General features: G+C 37.7%; 1 protein-coding gene across 1 annotated transcript in view; it reads left to right on the forward strand.

The window, feature by feature from the left end:
• astn2 (astrotactin 2) overlaps nt 1-22,123 on the forward strand; it is a 181,759-nt gene that overhangs the window by 133,382 nt on the left and 26,254 nt on the right. Inside the window, exons 11-12 of the mRNA XM_020600844.1 lie at nt 10,527-10,677; nt 21,703-21,869. Coding sequence (XP_020456500.1) covers nt 10,527-10,677; nt 21,703-21,869 — 318 coding nt within the window. The remainder of the gene's footprint in view (nt 1-10,526; nt 10,678-21,702; nt 21,870-22,123) is intronic.

The raw sequence follows: 22,123 nt of genomic DNA on the forward strand, positions 1-22,123 counted from the left end.
ATGTCCCCAGGCTCCCCTGGGATGTGAGAGAAATTTTTCTGAAGGTGTGTGACTTGAAGATATCATGGACATGCTCCCCTCCCAGGTTTGGCTCTAGCAGGGTGCCCCAGTTTTCCCTAATCCAGGCAAAGTAGCACAACTCAAAGTGACCATTTTCATCAGGGTTTTGAATCACTCTCAGTCTGGTCCTTCCCCTGGGCCCAATTTGCCTTGGGAGACACTACCTGGGGCTAATACCCCAGATAACACAGCTCCAAGGATGACTGGGACACACAGACCTCTCCACTACATTAAGGTGGTGATTCCAGAAGAGGCAATAAAATTAATTTTGAAATTTAAATTTACTTTTGTCTTTTGCACCTCCTAGTGTTTCCTACTGAACGCTGCCTCCAAATTCAGTTCAATTAGTTTTATTTGTATAGTGCCAAATCACAACAAAAGTAATCTCAGGACATTTTAAAAAGTAAGGTCTAGACTTTACTATTATTAATATTATAGAGGAAAAACCCTACAATTCCCCCTTGAGCAAGCACTTGGCGACAGTGGAGAGAAACTACATCCCTAAGCCCCATTTTAGGCATTTCTGCCTTCACTGGTTCTAACAGCTAATTATTAGGAGAAATATCTCCACACTTTCAAATGACCATGACATGTACACTTGGAGAGTACCCATACAGAGGGTGATTATAGTGATTATAGCTGACCCCTGTTGACTGGATTCATACTTAGCTAATGTAGTTTTTATGCCCTGATAAGGGCAAGTACTTCTTGCAAGATTGGAGCAGAGAAAGTGTCAGCAGCTGGACTGACCCAGCAGAGGATTATCATAACAGAAAGAATCCTGACAATGTTGAGGCTATTAACATAATGCAAACAATCCCAGTCCTGTGATGTCCACAGTGTGGATAGTCCTTTAATAGTGGACAGTGTCTCATCACCCCAGTATGCCATGTGCTGTTTTACTCCACTGAAACTAGGATAGCTGTAATGAAAATTTATTAAAACACGTGGAAGATTTACCAAATATTCAGGAAGCCTGAACCACAGCGATGTCTGTATGCATCAAATAAATTATTCTTGCAAATTTTATCCACCACTACAAAAATCCATACGTTTCACAGGCTTTATGAAATTGCCTCAGGAGCACAGAACTCCCAAGGTAATTGTACACATCTGTTTATTTTGATGTAAATGGGATTACAGCATGCTTTTCAGTTAATTATCCAAGGTATGTCATTTACTTTGAAATAGGGTTTTGATCAGTGCTTTTATTTATACTGACAACAGTTTCCAGTCATATTTCTGCTACATGTTGCACATGTTGATCTGACCAGATTTTGAATATTCAAAGCTCAAGTCATGAAAGATTACAGCCTACCCGCTGAGGTGGGAGGTAAAGCAATTGTTCCAGAGCAATTACTTCTTTGCTGCATTTTCTTTTCCTTGACTATCACTCAAGTGCCACCGTTAACTGCATGATAAATAGACCTTTTTGGTTTAAATCACAACTGCAGGTGCAAATTGAGCACTTCAGCAGAGAGCAAGAACTTAGCTTTTGTTTATTTCGCAGTCAAAGTGCTCCACTTGGGATATTGTATTCATCAGCGGAGGAACATGCATTCATGAAATTGATGAGTTTGCCTGTGGTTGTTGCCTGCTGAAATTACACCAGCATTCTTTTAAGAATGAGCTTATTCCACTTCGATGTGTGTATTTCATTTAGAGTATTTTATTTAGTATTTTTAATTTTGAGTGAGATAATATACTGCATCTGATATTTTATGGCAACATTACATGTTAACTTTTGCAGCAGATAGAAACAAAGCCATCTGTTCTTTAACCGCTGAAGGCTTAATCAGTCTCAAATTGCATCACACATGAAGTAAATAAAATCGTTGCAAACACAAAACATGAAATTCACATTGTATGACTGACTAAAAGCCCAGTTTATTTGGAGTAATGACTTAATGTTCTGTATTTGGTTAGTGATTAGTACCTGTAACACAGGAGGAACTGTCACATTGTCATGAATAATGCAGACAACTCATTATCCAAAGCATTTTTGTCGAACAGAGTCCCGTGGGACTCATGGAGTTTCTGACTGATGCACTTTCCCTAAAAGTTTATACAGGCATTGATGTAGTCACTCAGTCATGATAGACAGGTTGATGTGGGAAGCGGTGAAATGCACTATAGCCATAACTTTTCAAAGAATGTACACCGTGGTTTCACTTCTGCCTTTCAGCTAACTGACAGCACCTGATGAAATTTTGTTCTATATGAAAAAGATAAATGAGTGTGAAGGTAACTGTCAACTTAACCAACCACAGTGTTTAGCTGAAGATATTTAGTCGCTCCCAACCTCACACTGACTGGGCTTTTTTTTAAATAATTATTTTAAATAAGTTTTATACACTTAATGGAAAAAAATCTAAATGTATTATCAGGCACTGGGTATTTAGTAAAAGAAAACAAGTTATCTCTGTTTTAACCAGACAAAATGCACATTTGCCAGTTTGCTGTAGTTGTGTTAGGCCATGCCTGATACAGCTTTAGTTTTATTTCTCCAGCTGAGTCTGTGAATTGAACTGCATCCATTTTTAGTGTTCAAAGCATTATAATGTACATTTTGCTAGTGAGATAGATCCACTTTTTTCTTTCAGGTGCTTTCAGCAAGAAATATTTTCTACTCCTCTTTATGTTTTCTTGCATCTACTGAATCAAAACACCCATATTAAGAATATATTTGTTTAGGCCAAGAGTGGCAGTAGTGCCCCAGATGGGTAGAGGCGAGGCCACCCTTGACTACCACTCTTTTGGTTACTTTTTTTGTTCCCAGAATAATAATAAAGAATCCTTGATTTAACTCTGACCTTGGTGGGATTGTCATCTTGACAACCAGCCTGCTTGACTAAACTAGGTTACCAATGGCTATTTATTCACTCATTCATTTAATTATTTACCCACAGGAAACAGAAAAAGCTCATTAATAAAAACTGTCCTTCTGATTGTGCGATATTCTGCTCTTACCTCTGTTTTATTATTACTAGTTTGAAAGGAACTGTTTAATATTTGAGACATTTAGTATATTTTGTACATTCCACATTTGAAGTCATGCTTCATTTGCTAATCAATAAGCATAAATCAATTTATGTTTCTTGGCATTTTCACAGGTCGTGATTTCAACATCATAAAGGCAACTTTCACAAATGACTTCATGTTTGTAAATTAGACCGCATCTTTTGTTCAGAGTAAACATTCACACTGAGGTTCTCATTTAACAGCAGACCCCTGTACAGAATGCAAAGCATATCATATGTCAAACTGTTTCCCTGCTTTCAGTGTTTGCTCTGGTTAACAAATCAATAACTCCCAGTATTGGAATATGGCCTAAACCTTTTTTGTGTTCTTGGTAGTGCTGAGAAAGAAGGGGCTGTTGTATATGCTGTGCCTCTAAGCCATTAATGTAGTGCTTAAGATCAAACCTTTGTAGTGTTTGAAAAAAGATTTTGTTAGTGTTTACAATTGTAAATTAGAGAATGAGTGGAGTTTGATTAACTCTTTATACATTTAATCTTTTCCTAAACATTTTTTTTATATTTAAGTTGTTATATTTAAAGAATGACTTCTATGACTAAAAGTTCATATTGATTATTGTTGAACAAAAATAGATGTCATTAATATCACAGTACACCAAGATGCTGGCACTCCCAACTGATCGAAGGCGGGCATTTTTATCAGTAAGGAAGTCTGACTAACCGGTGACACCTCACACTGGTGATTAATGATCTTACTCACTGTGATCAAGTGAATCATCAAAATGTGCCATTGCCAATAATTCAGTGCAACTGCAAAAAGTTGACACCAGGGGAAAATTTAAAAACATAAATCCACTTCCCCTTACTCCAAATGTCCGTCGGAAATGTTTTACAACTATACATTCAAACCAAAGAATTGATGTATCAATCTTTATTTTATCACTTAGGGTTACCTGCTTTTTTCACCCACTAGATTTTTCCTCAGCGATTACAGCAAGCTTAAAGAAAATGCACTCTATTCAATGATGAAAGTGCTTGATGAGAGTCAGCATATTTGTGGGGAGCTGGAACAAGAGCATTAATCAAGTGCAAGAGCAGACCAATAACGGGCTCTGTAATCATGCTGGAGCAGCGCTCTAACTTTGGGCAGTGTTGCCTGGTCATTCATCATGTGGAAAAGCAAAAAGTAGAGAGGGAGATTAATAACAAGTACATTAGTCAGTGTTTAGATGCAACCAATGTGCTTCTGGGTCAAGCAACAGCGTCACAGTGCCAAAAGAGATGATCTTGATTACCTAACAGTTCTGAAAAGAAACACTGTCAGGATTTAAGTCTGTTGTTGATTTTGGTAACAATACATATAGTTTAAACAGCACTGTAGAGCGATGTATGGATTGTTTTGCTCTTCTATACTGTATATAGATACATTTTTGCCTCCTGCTAATGAAACAATGAGAAGCAAACTTCCTCAGTTTCCATTCTTGGTATCATGATTTAATGTGTTGCACAACATTTTAAGAAACTTTCCAATATCCTTACTGAGAGTTTTCTCCAGCATTTGTTTCCCCATTTTTCTCCCTCTGGACTGTCTTTGCAACAGACATCTTGGAATTGATTGTTTTTCATCTTTGGCTCACTATTCCACCTATCCAGAAGGAGACTCATTTAGCATGCACCTCACAACTAAGGCAACCCATTATTTTTGTCTGCTTCACCTTCCCCACCCTCTGTTTTCCTCTGAATTAAGGAGTCATTTGTCAACGCTTTGAGTGTCTGGCAGAAAGAACTCATGCACAGAATGCCATGTGTTGCCTGTCTAATTCAGAAAAATTGAGTTGCCAGATAAAGAATAAGACATGAGAGCATGAGACATAAAATTTACTTTTTTTCCAGTGGATACAGTACAATACACCTTTGTGATGGTGCCAAGCAAGGACATGACCCAGATGCAGTTGCTAGAGAGGGAAGTTTGGGGTCTAAAAAGCAAGCGCACACACACACACACACACACACACACACACACACACACACATACACACACAAAATGTTTCAATTGCAGTCTGAATTTAAAACTGCTTCCTTGCCCTTTCCAGACAGCAGACCTACATCAGTACTGACTTTTCAGTCTCAAACACCCCTGAACCAGAAACATCAGATAATGAAGCAAACATCATACAAATTTAACTTCCACCTAGATACACATTATTTAGGTCAGGCACATAAACCTATAGCTTCTAACCTAACCTTTTCATGGTGGGTTTAAAACTGCAGAATGTGCAATCAAGTAAAAGGAAACAACATTTCTACTTGAGCTACTTGAATTATCCTTTATGCACATATATGCACCATCTATTTAGCAGCACGCGTTGATTGTGTTAACCGTGCTTTATAGTTACCATTAAACTGTATGTACCTATATTGTTTGCCAACGGTCGAACAATCAAACCACCTTTCAGTATTCATGTTGACTGATGCTTACAGCTTATTGTGGAGTGTGGAGAGTGCATCCCACAGTTTAGCTGCTTATGAATATCCCGCCCTACATGATAATGCAGAGTGCACTCTATTATCCTTGCAAATACTACAGATTTTTATAAAAAAAAAAAAAAAAGTCAGGAAAATATGTACTGAGATATCAGCCCAAGACAATAATGGACCTAGACGGTAATAGTGCTCTGATTATCTATGACTCATCACTTCACAACAGTCTTGTGTTCAGCTCTCCTGTATCAATTTTAGGCGCATAGTTTTTTTGTAGCTGTGAGATTCACGATACGTGACAGCTTACCAGCCATTGTTGCCAAGCAACAAAAAACAAGCGATTATACGCAAACAACAGTAATAGTTTTTCTCTCTGCATTATGCAGCCACATGATGATGACCCTCTCATCCACCGGGAGAAAGTCCAACTGTGCAGCAGCCAGCCGGTGATTTGTCAGTAGTCCCACAACCGCCTGGCACGTCTCGCCATGGACAATTCCCGAGTAAGAGAGAGTCCAACATCTATCAAGGAGTTTGGTTCCAGAGTCAAAGATGTGCATAGAGGTGAGCCCAACTGCATTTTGTTGGTACCTCTGAACTTCACGCATCAAATCAGGCACTTTCCCTAAAGAGGGATATCCACAGTGACTAAATCCGCTCCGTCTCTTGCCTTTGCACAGTTGGCATTGCACTGACCTCTGTCTTTTGACTCGCAGGGTCTTTGGCTCTGGAACAGTGGACCAGATTGTTTCCCCAAACAAACTATCAAGTGGTCACTGATATTTTCTTTTCTTGAGTCTGCACACTTTTTAAGGTGGTGTTCCTTTAGTAATGCTGAAGGATTTTCTGTAGATACCAAAAGAGCCTGCTGTGATCCATGTAGTTCCAGTATGTTAGGGAGGTTTGTTTCCCTATTTAGCATTATGTGAAGCACGTTGAATGTGCAGATCAGACTTGGACAGGAATGCACTCTGTCTCTTATCCTGTTCTTCATGCTCATCAAGGTGCAGCTGGGATCTTGAGACTTATCTTTGGGGGTCATTTCTATTATAGTCGCATGATGTTGGCTTTGAGGCGTCATTAGTCTGTGATCTCTGAATCAGCCAGTTTGCACTCGAGTGTGGGAAAGTGACATCAATTTACCCAAGTCTAAGGCCCATGGGTCATAAATCTAAGCTGCAGTCTCAAAGAGTTTACCCCAGTTGCTCTCATTTTTTCTACATACTTTATCCTGTGGTTATCCTTTAAATGCTAACCCAAATAAAGATGAATAAATATAATTAAACACTGTTAGGTACCCTCCACTGAGTGTGGTTGATTGGCCAGAACCTAAGGTCCCACCCTGCTTATAAATGCTGTTTATTTGGCCTTAATAAAGGCATCAATTTCCCAAAATCATACATCAGAGCAGCTCATGTAACCAGTAAAACAATAAGTTGTGACATATTGCCAGTAAAAAGTATATTTTTAGGGTTGCATTAGGGCATTGATTTTGAGAACTGGGAATTACTGGGTGGCATCAATACTACTAATGCATAATGGGTCTGCCATAACCACTCGTCAATGTCTATTATGGACCGTTTCTTAATCAGCTATAAACATAAGGTGACATTTTAATTATCTTAAAATGTTTAAGCATCTTTAGTCATAGAGAATCTGTTATGTAAAATTATTAAAATATTGCCATTGCAGACGCTGTTGATATTCCACCTACCCTCTGTGGTCAGAAGACTAAATCCATTTTGAAACACATTTTCTTTCTGTTTAGTTGATGTTATTCATATCCATATTTGAATGAATACTCAAAACAGATGGACCATAGTCATAGTTAATTAGGAGGCCATTAATAACCCAAAGTGCAAATAGGCAGAGGGCTACCTTATAATTATATTAGAATATGAAAAACAAACAAAACCAAAACAAATGCCTGAATCCAGAAATCAAATGAAAGGGGATCCACATTTGTGTCTCATTTTCTTGTCTAGGTTATTTATTTTTTTCTTTTTAGAATGTTTGACACTGAGTGAGTTTGTGTCAGCACAGATGCGTCACCAACAGTTCTGGAACGGGGACAGGCCCCATGCCATAATTCTGCACCATTATACAGATGTGCCAATTATGGGCTGATGTGCCGTAAGTCTGACATGAAAGCCAAATATTTAATATAAAATATCCCTCGCACAGCATTGCAAATGCTGATCACTTGTGGGCAGACATGAATAAGACAAAGATACTTTTTTTTTTGGTTTTGTAAATGATAGGGTAGATAAACATTATCTGCCCGTATGCCCGCAATACATTTCTGTTTGTAATGAGACATGAATTTTGAAGGTCTTTTTGTCAATTCTGTGCATGGAGCATTCCTACCTTTTTGATTAACGTTATTTTAATGCTTTGCATTTCATCCTTGCCTAAAGCCAATGACAAGGTCACAATATACAGTTCTTTTCACAAAAATATTTCACAGTGAATACTGAGTCAATAAGAGTTCACTCTTTGCTCATTGGAGAAACTTTGCAAGATAAATGACTTTATATCCACTTTGAAGAGAGGTTACTTAAGGACATTTGAATCAAATTAACATCAACATCAATATGTATATTATTGGTGGGCCTCTTTTCACTGTCTTCTTTGAAATTACATTGTCACATAAGCACCCAAGTACACAGACAAAGGCACACATAAGCAGTGACAGGGATAATAATCAAAAAAATCTCTTTGCTCAGCAGGACATCTCTCTTCCCATCTTTCATGAACTTGCTGCTGTTTGTAGAGTCAAGTCATCCTCAGAACACACTGTGGTCCCTGTGGTCCCATTTCAAGAGTCTGCTTTTGTTTCTTTGCAAAGGAAAACATGGGGGTTGGTTACCCCTTTGTTCATTCTGACAGCAGGCACGCAGAGCTCAGTAGGGGCACGGTTACAGCATGCTGAAACCAACATTGCAGCTGAGTTGTAGAGCATTGGTCAAGTTGACATTCCCCAGAAAAAAGATCAGCTACTTGGAAATGACAGATTCCTCCTTTGTTTATAATGACTTTTTAGTGGCATGGTAGCATTAGACATATGCATAGACAGATCAAAGGATCTCTATCAAGACTTAATCCCAGTTTGAACCAAAAAGACACTTTAAATATTTGCTTAACATTTTTGTTGTCTGTTATAAGCTATTTTAACTGTATAGCTTCTTCCGGTTCTTTCAAACCAGGAACTCTCAATGAGACGAAAGAGACTGCTTTAGATTTTATAAAAAATAACCGTGCTGGTTTATTCAGAGGATCACAGGTACAAAGCAGCCCGGAAGCAGGAAGACCCCGAACCAAGCATTGCTATACAATATTAATCCTTTCTGGGCTGTCGAACCGTGACGTCACCTGATAAGCAAGCCTTGCAGCTGCTCTATCATTTAGCCCACACATGAGGAAAAGTCAAGGTGCGTGACTGTTGTTTTCGTGGTGTGTATCTAAACAATTGGACATAACCTTACACTTTAAGACAAATATTAAGACTAGCATTACAGTTGACCCTAAAAGCTCTTTTCCTGTAACCTTGGCGTGCCTGCAATTTTACTGCAGGCTAATAGTTACATCAAACTAGTCACCCTGTCTGCACTAAACATCTTCTAATACAACAGATCTCTAATCCATATCTATCTAACTAAGAAATAACCTAACACTGTTGTAGTAACAACATTAGCATACAGTAAGTCTAGGGATGGCAATGTCAGTCAATTGGTCCACTACCTTGGTCTAGAAATATTGCAATGCTATTAATTGGACTGCCATAAAATTTTGTTTCATAGCCTCCAGAGGATGACACCTATGGAGTTTAATACTAAGACTAATGATTTCCCCACTAGTTTCAGCTGTACTTTGTGTTTTGTGCTAATAGCAAATATAAATGTTATAACATCTAAATAACTATGTTAACATGTCAGTATGCCAACACCAGCATTTAGCTCAAACCATAGCTAATGTAGTCTTAGTATTGTTAGAAATTAATTGATAAATTTGTATATATTAACATTAAATGCAAGTTCAATAAAGTTTTATTATTATCGGCGCATTTGCCATTTAGCCCTCTGTGGAGCTCTGAAAGTTAACATTACAGTGCTATCCTTTATGCCTATAACTAAATAAATATATAAATAAAAGTTAACCAAAATTGGAAACATATTTATTTTACTTTATTATTTACTTCTCATTAGATCTGATTGTCTCTGAATGTGTGTGCATGTGTTTGTTTATGCGTTTCCTTTTTTGTTTTCCTACTCAACGTTGTTGCATAAGGTGGGCCTGGATGCCCTTGTCTTGGATTAGTCCTGAGAGTTAATGGATGAAGAATGCTGATTCCCTAGGCTCTTCATCAACACACCATGTCAAACATGTTCAATTAATGCCAGTGCACCAAAATAACTCAGACAGGTCCCATCAGCATGAGCCCCTGCATACATCACTTCGGTGAAACTTTTAAATTGGCTGTTTTATGAAGATACAGTCTGTAGGCACAAGATATTACAAGCATTTTTAAACTATACTGCTAGAATTTAATAGCATATGCCTTTTTGTTGTCAGTCACAAAATGGCACAAAAGTTCCCAGAGGAAACCAGTCATCTTTCTTCTAACAACTCTATTATTATTCATGCTCTTTGTTTACTTTACTTTTTATTCATAGTTTAGGCAGTTAGCTGGTTTTCATAACATTTTATGAAAAACATGAGTTGCAAAAATTACAAGTCATTAATTGCAAGTGGAAAGGTAAAAGCCACCAACACCACAATTTTGTCACATTATGTGCATCAATAGCTTCTTAATTACACTAGGAAAAGCAAGGTTATGAGAGACTGCTTTCCAGGTGGTGAGGGATTATGTTCAGCTGCTCAAGCGTTCATTCATTTTCACTTGCCATTACTTGTACCGGTACTGTGTGTCTTTATTTACACTGCAAGAACATGAAAAGGCAACTGCATTTTCTTGTTTTAACCTTTGTTTGTTTCCTTCCATTTTAGGGAAGAGGCCATGATGTCTACTTATTTTGAGACCGTAGAGGACCTACTGGCATCCTTTGGGCCTGTCCGTGACTGCTCCAAAGATAACGGTGGCTGCAAGAGGAACTTCAAGTGTGTGTCTGACCGACAGTTAGACTCATCTGGCTGTATGGTAAGTGTTTGTCAGATGCCATGTGCTGGTTTTGTTTCTAGATGATATACTGACATTAAATAGTTTCTGTTCGTGTGGTAAATGAACAGTATTCCTAATTGTTAAAAATAAATTCAATTCATCTGTGTCAGTATAAAACTAAGTATGTACATTTTGGTTTAAGATCTTTATGACCACAGAAGTATAACATTTTTCTTGCAAGTATGGGTGTTAGTATGTTTGTATTTGTGTCTGTGTAAGAGATATGCTTGTCAGTGACAGACCTGCTGATAAAAGGCCTGGTAGCTGCACTCCCATCCAGACCTGCTGTCAGCTGAACAGATGTTGAGCTGTAGCTATACCTTGCAGCAGCTCAGAGGGAGTTGACAAGCTACTTCTGTGTGACAACAGACTTGTGCCACACTAGTAAAGCTGGATTCAGTCCTTACATCAGGCTAGACATATGCTGTGGGCACATGCAAGCATTCAGGCAGGTCATGTTCCCTTTTATGTTACTCATAACTGTGAATCTTTCTTCTATAGGTTTGTGGGACATTGGAAAGTTAGGAATCAGAATTTAAAATAATCCTGACACAGTAGACAACTCACTCTAAAACAACAAATAAAATATAAAGTAGGGGTGACTGTGGTTCAGTGGGTAGAGCGGTCATCTCCTAACCAGAGGGTTGGAGGTTCAAGTCACGGTGCCTGCAGTCCACACATTGAAGTGTCCTTGGGCAAGACACTGAATCCCCAAGTTGACCCCGATGGTTAGAGCCATTGGTTTGAGTTGGCGCCGCAGATGGCTGCCTCAGTTCTGTACCAGAAACGAATTCCTTGTGTGTAACATACTTGGTCAAATAAAGGTGATTATTCTTATTATAAAGTACAGTATGCTCCAACATACAGTGAATTCAGTTATTCCGTACAGTATGTTCCAACATACAGTGAATTCAGTTATTCCAGTAGTTAGCAGTACTTATACTGCTCAGTAGTTAATTACAGAGATTTTTACAAGACACATTAAGTGGTGAAAAGATACATGGTACGAACATATTTTAACATTCATTTATGTAATCATCTCTGTTTACTGATACTGTCCAAAGATAATGACACTTATTAAACTCTCATGCCATCTAATTTGGATTTTTGATATTTCCTATCAATCCATAATGTATTATGTGCTGTTTACAGCCATTACTAGTATGCTTTGGTGTTCTGCTCTTTAACCAATGTATGGACACTGTGGGGCCTAGAAGCAGCTAAGTCTCACCCCTGTTTTTGTTTCTGTCCTTGTGAAACTACAAGCTTACCCATTTGGAATTCAGGGAAAACACAGAAATTGCCTCTTGAAAAATATTAACAGCAAAATGAGTATGAGTCCATTGTGTGTTTGCTGTAAACAAGCTGCTACTATCAATATAATATGGATCAATATAAATTGTTCCTGTGACAACAAGTAATGCTACTAATGGCAGTAGTAATATGCTTTTCCCCTCTTGGATACTACAGTACTATTACTGTATTGTATTCTTCATAGTAATAATGGAGCTGTTTGCCTGTGATTGATCAACCTTAGTTTGATTTAACATTGTACTGCAGTGCAATAAAGGGTTGACTTCTGGCATATTTACAAGAGAAGGGTGACTGGAAACTTCTGATGCCAGGCTTTTGACAGCATGGGGCGGTCCTGGGTTGTAAAGTAATTAAAACGATGAGCCAACTCAATTGCTGGAGGATGGCTTGGTGAGTCATTAACAGCTTGGACGGAGCTATAAATCGACTGGCCTTTGCATTGTTTGTATTGACCAAAAACAAACACTGACATGGCAGTTTTTATTTATTTTTTACTCTGATTCTCACTGGAACTCGTCCTACATTTAGTGAAACTGTTATCTCACATTTGTCTGTAATTTTATTTGGCACAAATGAAGAATAACACATCTTGTGACACTACTGTTAAACAGTAATGTAAGCCACAGCTGACAGACTTATGCGGGGCCCTTGTAGAATAAGCAAAATACATACATACAAATGCATACATACATTACATAGTGTTTAATGTTTTCAACAAGACATTTCTAATCACTTTTCCCTGTACAGATCCAGTATGTTCTTTAGAAAGTCATTATCCACAATTTACTTCCCACTGTGTTGCCATGGTGACTTTTCTTTTATTATAAATAAACCTGAGTCATATTCCTCATCATTTATCAGAACCAAGACAGTTTCCACCCCTGAAGCTTGTGGCTGTTTGTTGTATGAACATTTTTTTTCTCTACATTTTGCTGTAGCTGCTTTTTTCCCTAAATATGTTGATAGTATAATCTGTTACCGATAATGTGATAAAAATTTTATATCTTTTCACACTTGTTTGGTGTTCTGGTGTTCTTCCACCTGAGTGCCTGCAATGTGGATAATGTATTTAAAACATGCATGAACAGTTGATGGTTCAGTGTGTCACTCGTTCCTGAGTTGCACTATTAGATTTATGGCTGTTCTGTAACATTTTAATGGCTGCAAAGCTCGAGTCCTCCCAGTAAAGAAGTATTTTGATAAGTGCCATTATTTCAATTTGTCACCCATTTCAGGAAAGTATATACTGTTATATATTCATAGATTTAATCATAAATGATGCAGTATTTTAGTTATGGTTATTCATTATGTGCTCCCACCTACTTTTTGTTTTATCTTACAAATGCACCTAATCTAACCCATTTCAGTGTGTTTGCATTTATTAGCTAAAAAACATTCACATGTATTACTGAAACACAAATTAAGTCATGTTCTGTATATAGTTTGAATAGTGTGAGATGTGTTCATATATTTTAAATAATTTACAGTGACATCTATAACAGAAGTCCCAGTGATGTTTTATGCATTTGCACAGTCGAATTTGCATCCTATACAGGACTGGGGATGGGACTGTATAGGCAGTTCCTCCCACTTAACCTACAGTGTGCACCAGATGAATGCTTATTAGGCCCAGAGGTGGAAAGTACTGGACAATGGAGAGGGTGCATATTAATTATGAATGAGTGCATGCTAATAAGCCTTTGGATTGTTTGTCAAATTCGGTCCCACATCAACCCCTGATATATCATGGCATATTTTATTAATAGATACCACAGACACAGACATTACACTGTTTTATTTCTCTACAAAACCATATCAAAGAATTGTCAGGAATGAGCACTTATAATAAAGAAAAGAAAAGCGACCTCACTTGGAGATTTTAGCTTAAATTCACACACTTTCATAAAATATAAGTGTTGTATGAAATTTTAATCTAAAATGATTCGGAACAGGCTCATGCCTCTCTGAGTGGCTGATTAATACACAGACAAAAAGACTGACAGAGCTAGTCTTCAAAGATTAACTCAGACAATCACAGACACTGTGGTATTGCTGTCTTGTCTATCTCTTTTAGGTTGGTGTTATTTTAACCATCCTTGTCAGAGTGGGTGATAACACAGAACAGTGACATGCCACACGGAGGTCTTAAAATCCATTATCAGAGTCAGTCCCTCAAGGCTGTCTGCTGCTCTTAAGACAGTTGAAATGCATTTGCAATGAGTTAAATTCTAGTGAGTACTAGTGCTGAAGTTTAGACACACCGATTGCTCCAGTTGTGCCTGTATTCCTGTTCTGCAGCTTCAGATCCAGTGAGGAATAGGACAGGTGGTTTATTTGTGCTCACTAAGGTCAGCTTAGAACAACAGCTGTTCTTTGCGCAAGTTAGCGATTTTAGAGGGGTGATGTTTTTGTGCTAGCACCTTTTACCCCTTTATTTGCAAAGCCTACATAGCTAATGTACAATATAACTCTGGTCTGTGGAATAGGAATCCTCAGACATTCTGGTGACATGATTTGCATCTTAAATAGCCTAAAAGGAGACTCAAGGAGACAAAACTTCATATCACTCAGGATTACATTATCCCACTACAGAAAATTTTTAATTCTCAGTAATTCATAAATGTCTCAGCTTAAAAGTAGGGTTTATGTTGTATTAACTTTTCATGTGGAAACATTTTTCTTTCTTTTTGATTCTGACTTCCTAATGGACGGATACAGAAGCTGAGCAGATGGTAGGATATTAGTGCCATATCTTTCATCAGTTTATATCCCTTTTGGGACATTTACGTAAAGTTTTTTGGAGGCAGTGTTGGCAAAGATGTATTTGTCAAATTCAAGCCCTGTCCAAAACTTTAATTTTGGCCCGTCAAACTCCTATAGTTTAGAGAAGACAGATATTGTTGTTTCCAATCTCATTTTAAGGCACTCCCAGAATACAGAGTTTATTAAAATGTGTGGCACACTCCAAAAGTCAGGAATTAAATGATGAGTTGTCAGTGTGGAGCCAGATTACCGCTTGGTTGCCTCTGGTTTGCATAAAGAGTCCTGCTGCTCTGCTGCACAGCACAGCTTAGTTTGTCATTACTTTGGAATTTCAGTGCTTTATTCTTTAAAGCAAATACATTGTAATAATTCTTTCCTCCTTTCACTTCAACACTATTGGTTAAACACCAGATCGAGTGTTATTTAGCATTCCATCCACTGGTGGAGCCAGTGGTGGGAATTAAGCTCTGTGCACAAAGGAAAACAGTTCAGATGAGCCTTAAGAGGGAAATATTTGCAAATATTTGTCCATCCAACCATTGGCTATAACTTTTATCCTGTAGAGGGTCAATGGGGAGCTGGAAGCAGTCCCATCTGAGACTGTGTGAGATGTGCTGTACACGTGGACAGGACACTCTATCATAGGGCTGACACCATTCACACTCACATCCATACCTAGCAAATATTACAGTGAAATTAAAACATTCCACATATAGCTTTAGTATATTATATAATCTAATTCTTGTGTACACAGCTGTGTATATTATCCAAGGCATTTGAGTGGTAAAAATAATATGAGCAACATCAGTGAACAACTGAAGCAGTGCTTTTGTTTTATGCCATAATTGTATCATCTACAAATTTAAGTAGGACTCTCACCCATGATGGGCCCAATATCTTCTGTGTTATTAGACAAGATAAGTTTTGGATTTGGAATCAATCTCAGACAATTCAGTCTGTCTCACTTCCAAACCAAAGCAAACACTGAATGGATTTATAAAGTGCTGTTAAATCATGAAGGCTTTGTACCCAGAGAACAATCAATCTCTTTTCCCTTTTAATAATTTACTACGCTTAGGTGATGTAAAATACAGATAATGTATTTTATTATTTGTGGCAAGATTGAGATATCAAGAAAAGCAGAAAATATTTGCTGCTCACCTATTACGGTAATTTGTTTAATACTACTGCTTTTTTTTTAAGAGATGAAAGGAGGTACATTTGCATGTCTGCCTCTCTAAATACCTGTGCCTCAGAGGCTTATTTCAGACAATCAAGAGAAAATATAGACTTGTAATCCATATATTAAGGTGTTAACTTTGACCACACTGCTGAACTTATAGTAAAGATGTGCCTAATAAATAGTGTTTGTATTTTTTCCATATCTCTTTTTCTGACATAAACATAAGTGATCATTATCTGACCATCACTTTTGTCTTCATCATTAAAAGAAGCAAATAACAGCAGCTCTAAAATACCTTGGGTTATCAAGCTGAGCTGAGAGCAGCAGAGTCTGGTGGAGATGCAGGTCTTATGCCCTTGAACAGCAGGGTCTAAGTGGTAGAATGGACATATTGTGATTATGCACTTACATGCAGATTTTCAATGTTCACACGTGAAGATGAGTGCACACGGTGAAATCATCCTGTTAGTGTGTGAAATAAAGCAGTTTTACTGTATGTGTATTCATCCAAATATATTGCCTGTGTGCGTATGTACAGCATTTTCCTACAAAAATAATTAACAATGGGATAGAAAACAAGAAAAAAATCTTAAATATAAAGTTTTTTTGGCCTTAGGCAACTCCATCAGCAGCCAAGAGACAACAGTTTGTTTTTTTGAAGTATGAAGTATAATGCACATTAATATCCTGTCTCTCACTTGATACTGTTTTTCACCCCGGCAAGTTTTTGCTTTTGCAGTAAGACAACTGTTGTGGCTAATTTAGTCAATCTGAGCAGCAGTGGAGTTGCAGGGCATGCCACTTTGCTACTGTACCTCTAAACCAGATTAGACTCTCAAAATGTGATTTTTACAGTACTTCATTTCCCCTTCTGTGATTTAGAGCTGTGCTGTTTTGAAGACTTTATGAGGGATATTTACTAGGGTTATTTTTGGCACTAAACATTAAAATAGCCTGTGTTCATATTTACTATGGAGTCACAGTGGGCTTTTGTACTGGAGGAAAACAAGAAATGCAGCACCACTGGAATATACGGATTTGGTCTCAAACAAAATGTAGTTCCTGTTCAGGGATGCAAAAATAAGGGAGGACAGAATAGACATTTATGCAGATACCCTCACCGCCTGATTTACCATGGTTGCGACATGGTTGTAAAATTTAACATCAGGAGAAAGCAGGTGTAAAATCTGAGCCACTGCTGTCAGAGTGGCAGCTGTTGTCCATCTGAGAGTTAAGAACACGATTGAGGAGGGAGAGAGTGTTTGTAAATCGCATGGCTCACCAGAGGAAAAGGTGAGGGACTTTTATAGGCTTTCAGATCAAACCAAGCTTCAGATACTGAACAAAATAAAAGATGATCTGACTGGCAGAAGACTATTTGACTGCTGTTCCGAATTATGTTAGTTGATTTCTTCAATCATATTAAAGTTCAAGCACTGAGGGTCCACATGTGCACAATAGCCAACAGGCAGCAGATCGTAATTTGAGGTGTATTCAGGTTAGCACATCTGCATCTGTGCTCATTTACATCATCACTGTTGATAAATATGCTGCTAAATTTAAAAAATCGCGGTCCCGCAATATGCTGTGCACCTGATGGTAATGTATAGCAGGTTTAGTAAATATCCTCCTATGTAGTGCTTAGTGTGTTTAGTGGAAGTCTCAGCACAGATTTACTTTAGAAAATTTGATCTCCTTATTAGTTGTACTTCCCAGGTCTTCTCTGTTGGCAGCATTTCCCTAGCCATATTCGATTGTAATTTCGATGTTAATTTGTGGGCGCTCACTGTTTACACTTTCCTTGCTATCTCTTCTTTCACTGATATATGTGATGGCCACTAAGAATGAACATCCAGCATTTTAATTTTGACAAGATCATTATGAGACTGAGCTCTGATGCTTAGTTCATGATTAAAGCCGAGGGCACTAATGGGTGATTAGGAAAATGAATAGCATCCATTCAGAATGTGAACTTTCATTTGCAGGGGTGATCTATGTGCAGTATGTGTTGGGAGATATACATATGTGCAGTAATATTTCATGCATACTTACTTGTTCATTTTTATTTCATTTGTTTGAACTTGCTTACCCTGTACTTTTAATCCCAAAAGTATTCTCAAGAGTAAAATACCATCACTCTGGCCTTTAATGGTGTCATAAAATTCTCATTTGTACTATCCCCCAGGGATCATATACATAGTCAGCCCTTAGTGTTTTATGTTGCTTTATATGCCTACACTCTGGGATAAAGCAGATATGCAGGTGTAAAATAGAGGAAAAAAATACAATGTAAACACCCACTCTATCATGTTTAAGTTAGTAATTTAAGATATTAATTATATATGAGTTAACGTGCTGAGTTGTAAGCACACAAAAACACCACACTTGTGTGTTTTGCTGCATTTTAAACATTAAATGTATTACATAATAAATGCATAATTGCCCGATTCTGATGGATTTTCTTTTCAATGACTGATCAGCTGCCAAGCTAATTATAGCAATAAGATCAATCAATAAAGTTGTTTCTGTGTTTCTTGAATAAGTGGAGCTAATCTTTTGGCCTGTTCTCATTCTGCTCCCAGTGCAGCATCACTACAGAATAACTGACTGAAATTCATTTATCTGAAATGTAAATCCTCCCACTCCCCGGCTCTTGTGTCTTTAGAGATTTGTTCGAGCAGAAAGAGCAAGTACTGTAGGTAGCAGGCCGCACTAATGGCTAACCTTAAGTCCTTTCATTCAGCTGCAGAGTGCTGCATGACAATCCTGAATTACAGACAGCTATTCCCATGGCTTAGCCTCAGTGTGATGAATGGCTCCAATCTTGTGCTGGTGAAGAAGTTAGCATTGCATTTATGAGAACACAATTAGTGGATCTGAGACTGGAGAGCTTTTCCTTTGAATGTCAGACATATGGGACTTTGTTCAGAAGTTGTGTGTGAACGATGCGTAAATTTGTTTTTTTGTTTGTTTTTTTAGGCTTGGCTGTGATTCTTCTAGGAGATTAAATATGCTCTCCATCAACCCATTTGGTAAATTTGGGAATGTCTACAGCAAAGACAGTGTAACCTAATTTCATTGTTACATGATTTGTGTGAAAACTGAGTTGATTAAATTTTATGAGATAGAGATCTTAATTTGATATCATGATCTTCACATTATGAGAAGACAAATTATGACAGCAAGGGAAGTACATCTTCTATACTGTACATCCTCAATGTGTTTCCTTAATCATTTGTTCACACAACTAAAATGTAAATGGTAACAGCTGTTTGTATTTTAAGCAGGAGTACTGTATGTCACCATGCCTCATACACCCACAGTGACTCCTACACAAACAAACAGGACGTGAGAACTCACAGATGAGTCAGAGTGGCCATCAGTGAATGCAGTGAACAGTGCTCTGTAAAGTGTGAAATAATCTCAGAGTCTCTTGCACTCTTCTTTTTAAACCAACAGAGTAGTTACAGCATATCAGTACTAACAAAAAAGAAATGACATCACTGCTTGCAGCTCTGAGAAAAGTGATTTGTTGGTTGTTATAAACAACACATTTTCAGCATGTGGCTGATGTCTGAGACTGTAAATTGACTGTTGGATTTTGCACCCAGCAGGCCCAATCCATCAAATATTCAAACATGATCAGGTTTTCATGGTGACTATAAACTATTCATAGTATCAATTACTGTATATATACATCCTTTTTTATCTACCATTCTGGTAAATAAGTGCTGTTTTCTAGCATTTAATATGTGACTCATTAGGATTTAGTATATACCATGGCAGTCACAGCAATGCTTGCTAAGTGGGAAACAAAAAGCTAGTTTTCTGATTGTGGCATGACATTTTCTTTCCTTTTTTGCTTTGGTGAAGACACTACTGCACCATCAACAGTTAAACACATTACTTCTTTTGCATTCAGGCCTGTAGTTTGATGGTGGTAAACTGGTGTATTCGGCATTAACACCGCAGAGCAATGTTTTCACTTGGAGGGCAACAGAATCTTTTATTAGTCCTACATGTTACAGTCCTGTACGTTGTGACAATTCTGATGCTGGTTTTACCGAAAATATTTTGACAGTCTGTAAAATTGTTTAATGCATTACCACATGTGACTGCTAATCGGCAAATACTGTAAATGCTTCTGTTTATTTGGAGATCCTGTGGAATGTTTGGAAAATAAACCACACCACACCATCACAATTGCTAAATGTGTCAGATAAAGTGCTGAGCAAAATACATTGCTCTTGTCAGTGTCAATAAAAGATTTATGATCATAGTTTTAGGAGTTGTGTGTGCTGTCTCTGCCACATGCTTTGTCAGATTACATGTTTATCTTGCAGCTGCCAGCACCTCCAGCCCTGCGATACATGCTGAGCTAAAGGCAGCTGGGTTGGACGTGTCTGTCTTTTTTCTTTTACACCATGAAAACACTGTCAAGTAGCAATTACAGAAAGTATCTTAGATAAAGTGACAAAGAAAGAGCTTCACTTACTAAAGGAATATATCAAAGATATATATTTAAAACACATTCATGGTTAAAATTCTAAGTCCCAACATTCTATTCTAATTGCTTATAAGACTTTTAATTAAATATTATCATTATATAAAATAAGTTCCACAGAAAGAATTTATTCTCTCATTTTTTATGTGACAATTAGGTCTCAGTACTATTTACATCAGCATTTTGCTTTTCAGCTGAACCAGCAGAGAAGTTCATCATGTTTGTTCATCAGTTCACATCTTTGTTTTGTGTGTGTAACTGTCTTTTGTTTACATCCGGGATGGATAATACAACCCAAGTCACGAACAATAGGCTATTAATTCAACAAGCTATTAATGATAAGAAAAATGGCCAGCTTTGTTATAGAATGTATTGGCTGTTGTTGCATTTATGCTTAATTAGCATTTCTTATGCAGCAGAAAATATAATTAAACACTTCATAAATTAAATGCTGTGCTGTAAATGAGCCAATCTGAGGTTTCAATTTTGGACCCACTGTTCCCATTCAGATTTTTTTCCAGGGTGTGTACAATAAGGTGAATATGATTGGTATTATTTTAAGCAACCCCGCTTCTTAGTACATCACCACTGACCATCACCAGTGCTGATAAGTCTCGATGCCCTCAGTGTCATTTGAAGGTGTGCTGTATGTATGAAACTGAGATCATTTCTACTCCTCAAAGCCCCTAGCTCTAGAATATCTAACACTTTTCATTTTCTTTATCCTCTTCATTGTTTACACAGTTTGTTGGCTTGGGTAATAGACATCCATGTCTCCACTGGTAAACACAGAGCCCCCTGCCCTGCCACTCTTTTCCACCTGTCAGTGTGGAGAGCATAACATGTGGGGTTTTTTGACATAAAACAAAAAGAGCACAGGCTTGTGTCAACTTAAAATATCATTCTGGTCAAGCAGTGGGATGAAATGTCGTGATGATTCTAAGCTACCATTTGGCAGTGTTTCATTTTTTATCACTTAAAGATAACCAGCTTTTCTTTGTTCCATCAAATAAGATGATTGGCATCTTTGATTCTTCATTTCTTGAAAACCTCCCTTCTTTCTCAAAATTACACTTCTCCTCTCTCATCTTTTACCTCTGTCTTTGCCAGATCCTGATTAAAATGTGCATGCTGACCTCTCTGCCTTACTCTCTCCCTAATCTATCCCTTCTTCTTCTCCTTCTTTCTGCTTCTCCCTCCCACCACCTCTCATTCTTTCCCTGTCTCTCTTTTCTTGCAGTGTCCTGAGGGTCTGAGGCCAATGAAGGATGGCTCAGGTTGCTATGACTACTCCAGGGGCATTGACTGCACGGATGGTTTCAATGGAGGCTGTGAACAGCTGTGTCTCCAGCAGCTCGTGCCCCTTGAAGATGACCCCAGTTCTAGCAACGTGCTTATGTTTTGCGGGTGAGAATAACTAACAGAGAAAAAACTTGAAAAGAGTCTGCAGGCTGAAAATGAAGATTCTTCATGAAATTAGTTTCAGTTTTATTTTTTTTTTCCTCAGGCAAATAATTACATGAAGGAAATTAAATGTGTAATTAAGAAATATCCAGTGACTTGATAACCAATAAATCACATTTATATTTGCCCAAGATTACATAAAAAAACATTATTTTAATATATGTCTGCTGTTCAGAAGTCGCAATTTAGCTATATTT

Source organism: Monopterus albus, unplaced genomic scaffold, assembly GCF_001952655.1.
Source record: "Monopterus albus unplaced genomic scaffold, M_albus_1.0 scaffold49.1, whole genome shotgun sequence".
Classification (NCBI taxonomy): Eukaryota; Metazoa; Chordata; class Actinopteri; order Synbranchiformes; family Synbranchidae; genus Monopterus; species Monopterus albus.